Genomic DNA, 2,051 nt, shown 5'->3' on the forward strand with positions numbered 1-2,051 from the left:
AGCTACATCAAACAAAGCTTGGTTCTCTTTCAGGTTCTTGTGTGAAAGGAAAACTTTCACACAAAAAGCTCTTTGACACGAAGCCGTTTTGTCTGGATTGTTATAATGCTAAATATTTTCAAATCTATGGTATAAGTTAATAAAAAACAYGGTGTAGTAAGYAACTGGAAGAGAGTTTCTTAATGAACCGAACAGGTTATYTCTATACATTTGCAGCAGGAAATGTCCTTGTGATGTAGCAGCTAGCTTAGCAGCAAATGTTGGACGTTGTTTACATTTATTTTGCCTCGAAGACACAAGAGGACTCCTACAGCCGCTAAAATCTGACGCCACTCCACTTTGTTTCAATTTCATGAAGAAGGAAGTTGCGCTCAATGTCTTCGGAGGTTTTCATGTCGTTTCCTTCAGTGSTCTTTGGTGCAGYGCCCCCACAGGCCAGGAGGGGAACAGCTTTTTCAACTAGTTTRGATCGTTTGACACAGAGCAGTGTGAAAGAAAACCGCAGCGGGTGAAAATAGGCCTGTGGCAATAATCAATAAATCAATTAATCATGTGATGAATTAAAATAAATTCAATAATTTCCATTTGAATAATTTTTTTCCTTCTTCTGCCAAGAACTGGATGACAAAAGTCTCCAGCTGGGTCCTTTTGTTTTTTGAAGGACAGATTTGTTTACAGAGACTGCATAATTCATTTTTTTTGTTTCATTTAATTTAAAGTTTATTGAGCTTTGAGGATGTGTTCNTTAAGTGAACTCTGGTGTGGTTCAAATCGATATGTGAACACCAAGCAGACTGGAGACCGCTCCAAAAGCAGGAAATGGACTACAGTGCAGGGGATTCTGSGTAAATACAACCAAAACAAATGATTAGACCAGCACTAGGAGGAATAATGACTTGTGGTCTTTAATCAAAGATAAAAAGGAAATACTACAACCGCTAAAATCTGACATCACTCCATTTTTGTTTACATTTCATGAAGGAAGTTGTGCTCAGTGTCTTCTTCAGAGGTTTTTATGCTGCTTCCTTCAGTGGTTCTYGGTGCAGCGCCCTCACAGGCGAGGAGGGGAACAGGTTTTTTAAAGGGTTTGGTTGGTGTGAAAGAAAACTGCAGCAGCTGAATTTGTAACTAGTGTTGCAACTTTGGTCCCCAATCAAACCAAATCTAGAGGACCATCAGGGGTGAAAGCACCCTTAGCTTAAGAGCAAACATTAATGGATTTAAAAATTAACCACAGATGACCAGAGAAACTGACAGAACCGCCCCAAGTTGGGTGCCATAACGTTGGGAGTTGATCAATGGCAAAAATATTACAACAAAACCACCAACCAGCAGTGCAGACCACACATTTCTGCTCTAAATAAGGCCAATTTATCAGAGTCTACCGGACTATCAGGTGAGAAAACACCGCAAGGAAGACTACGAGTCATAATCTGGGTTTCAGGAGCCATTATTAGTCTGCAGAGGGACGGCCATACTAAAAATACTCCAACTGCCTGGTCCAAGAGGCCCAAAAGCACCCAGAATAATATTTAAAGCAGTTCCATCAGTTTTTACTCACCTACTACAACCGGTAGGACCCTCATAGCTTTCCGTTCCCTGCTGTTGATCTTCGCCCTCTTCTTGACTTGCTGCTGGTTGAATCTCACTGTTGGCACTGAGTTTTCCCGGTACTCCCGTGGATAAGGAATCTCCTGCTGGACGTAGTCGCCTGAGTCGTCCATGCGAGACTGGGCCAGATCTCTCTCTATGATCCTGGGCAGCGGCATGGGCAGCGCCCCGGGGATGGTGCCCATCATCGGGGGCAGGGCRCCRCCRACCGCGCTGCTCTGCTGCAGCTTCCGGCACGCCTCGATGCTGCTGCGCAGCTTGGCCTTCCGCGCCTCCTCCCACCGCCTCAGRCCTCGAAAAACCCCAAAGTAGAGCAGCACCATGATGGGGCAGGGGATGAAGAAGGAGCAGACGGACGAGTACACCACGTAGTTGTTGTCCTCCAGTTTGCACTCTCTGGGGTTGCGGTTCGGCACGTTGTTGATGCCGAAGATGACGGG

At 45.0% G+C, this 2,051-nt stretch overlaps 1 protein-coding gene across 1 annotated transcript in view; it reads right to left on the bottom strand.

Moving 5' to 3' along the window:
• Positions 1-2,051, bottom strand: part of drd4b (dopamine receptor D4b) — a 12,613-nt gene that overhangs the window by 4,687 nt on the left and 5,875 nt on the right. The window contains exon 2 of the mRNA XM_008406141.2: positions 1,562-2,049. Within this exon, the coding sequence (XP_008404363.1) occupies positions 1,562-2,049 (488 nt within the window). The remainder of the gene's footprint in view (positions 1-1,561; positions 2,050-2,051) is intronic.

Source organism: Poecilia reticulata, linkage group LG3 (assembly GCF_000633615.1).
Source record: "Poecilia reticulata strain Guanapo linkage group LG3, Guppy_female_1.0+MT, whole genome shotgun sequence".
NCBI lineage: Eukaryota > Metazoa > Chordata > Actinopteri > Cyprinodontiformes > Poeciliidae > Poecilia > Poecilia reticulata.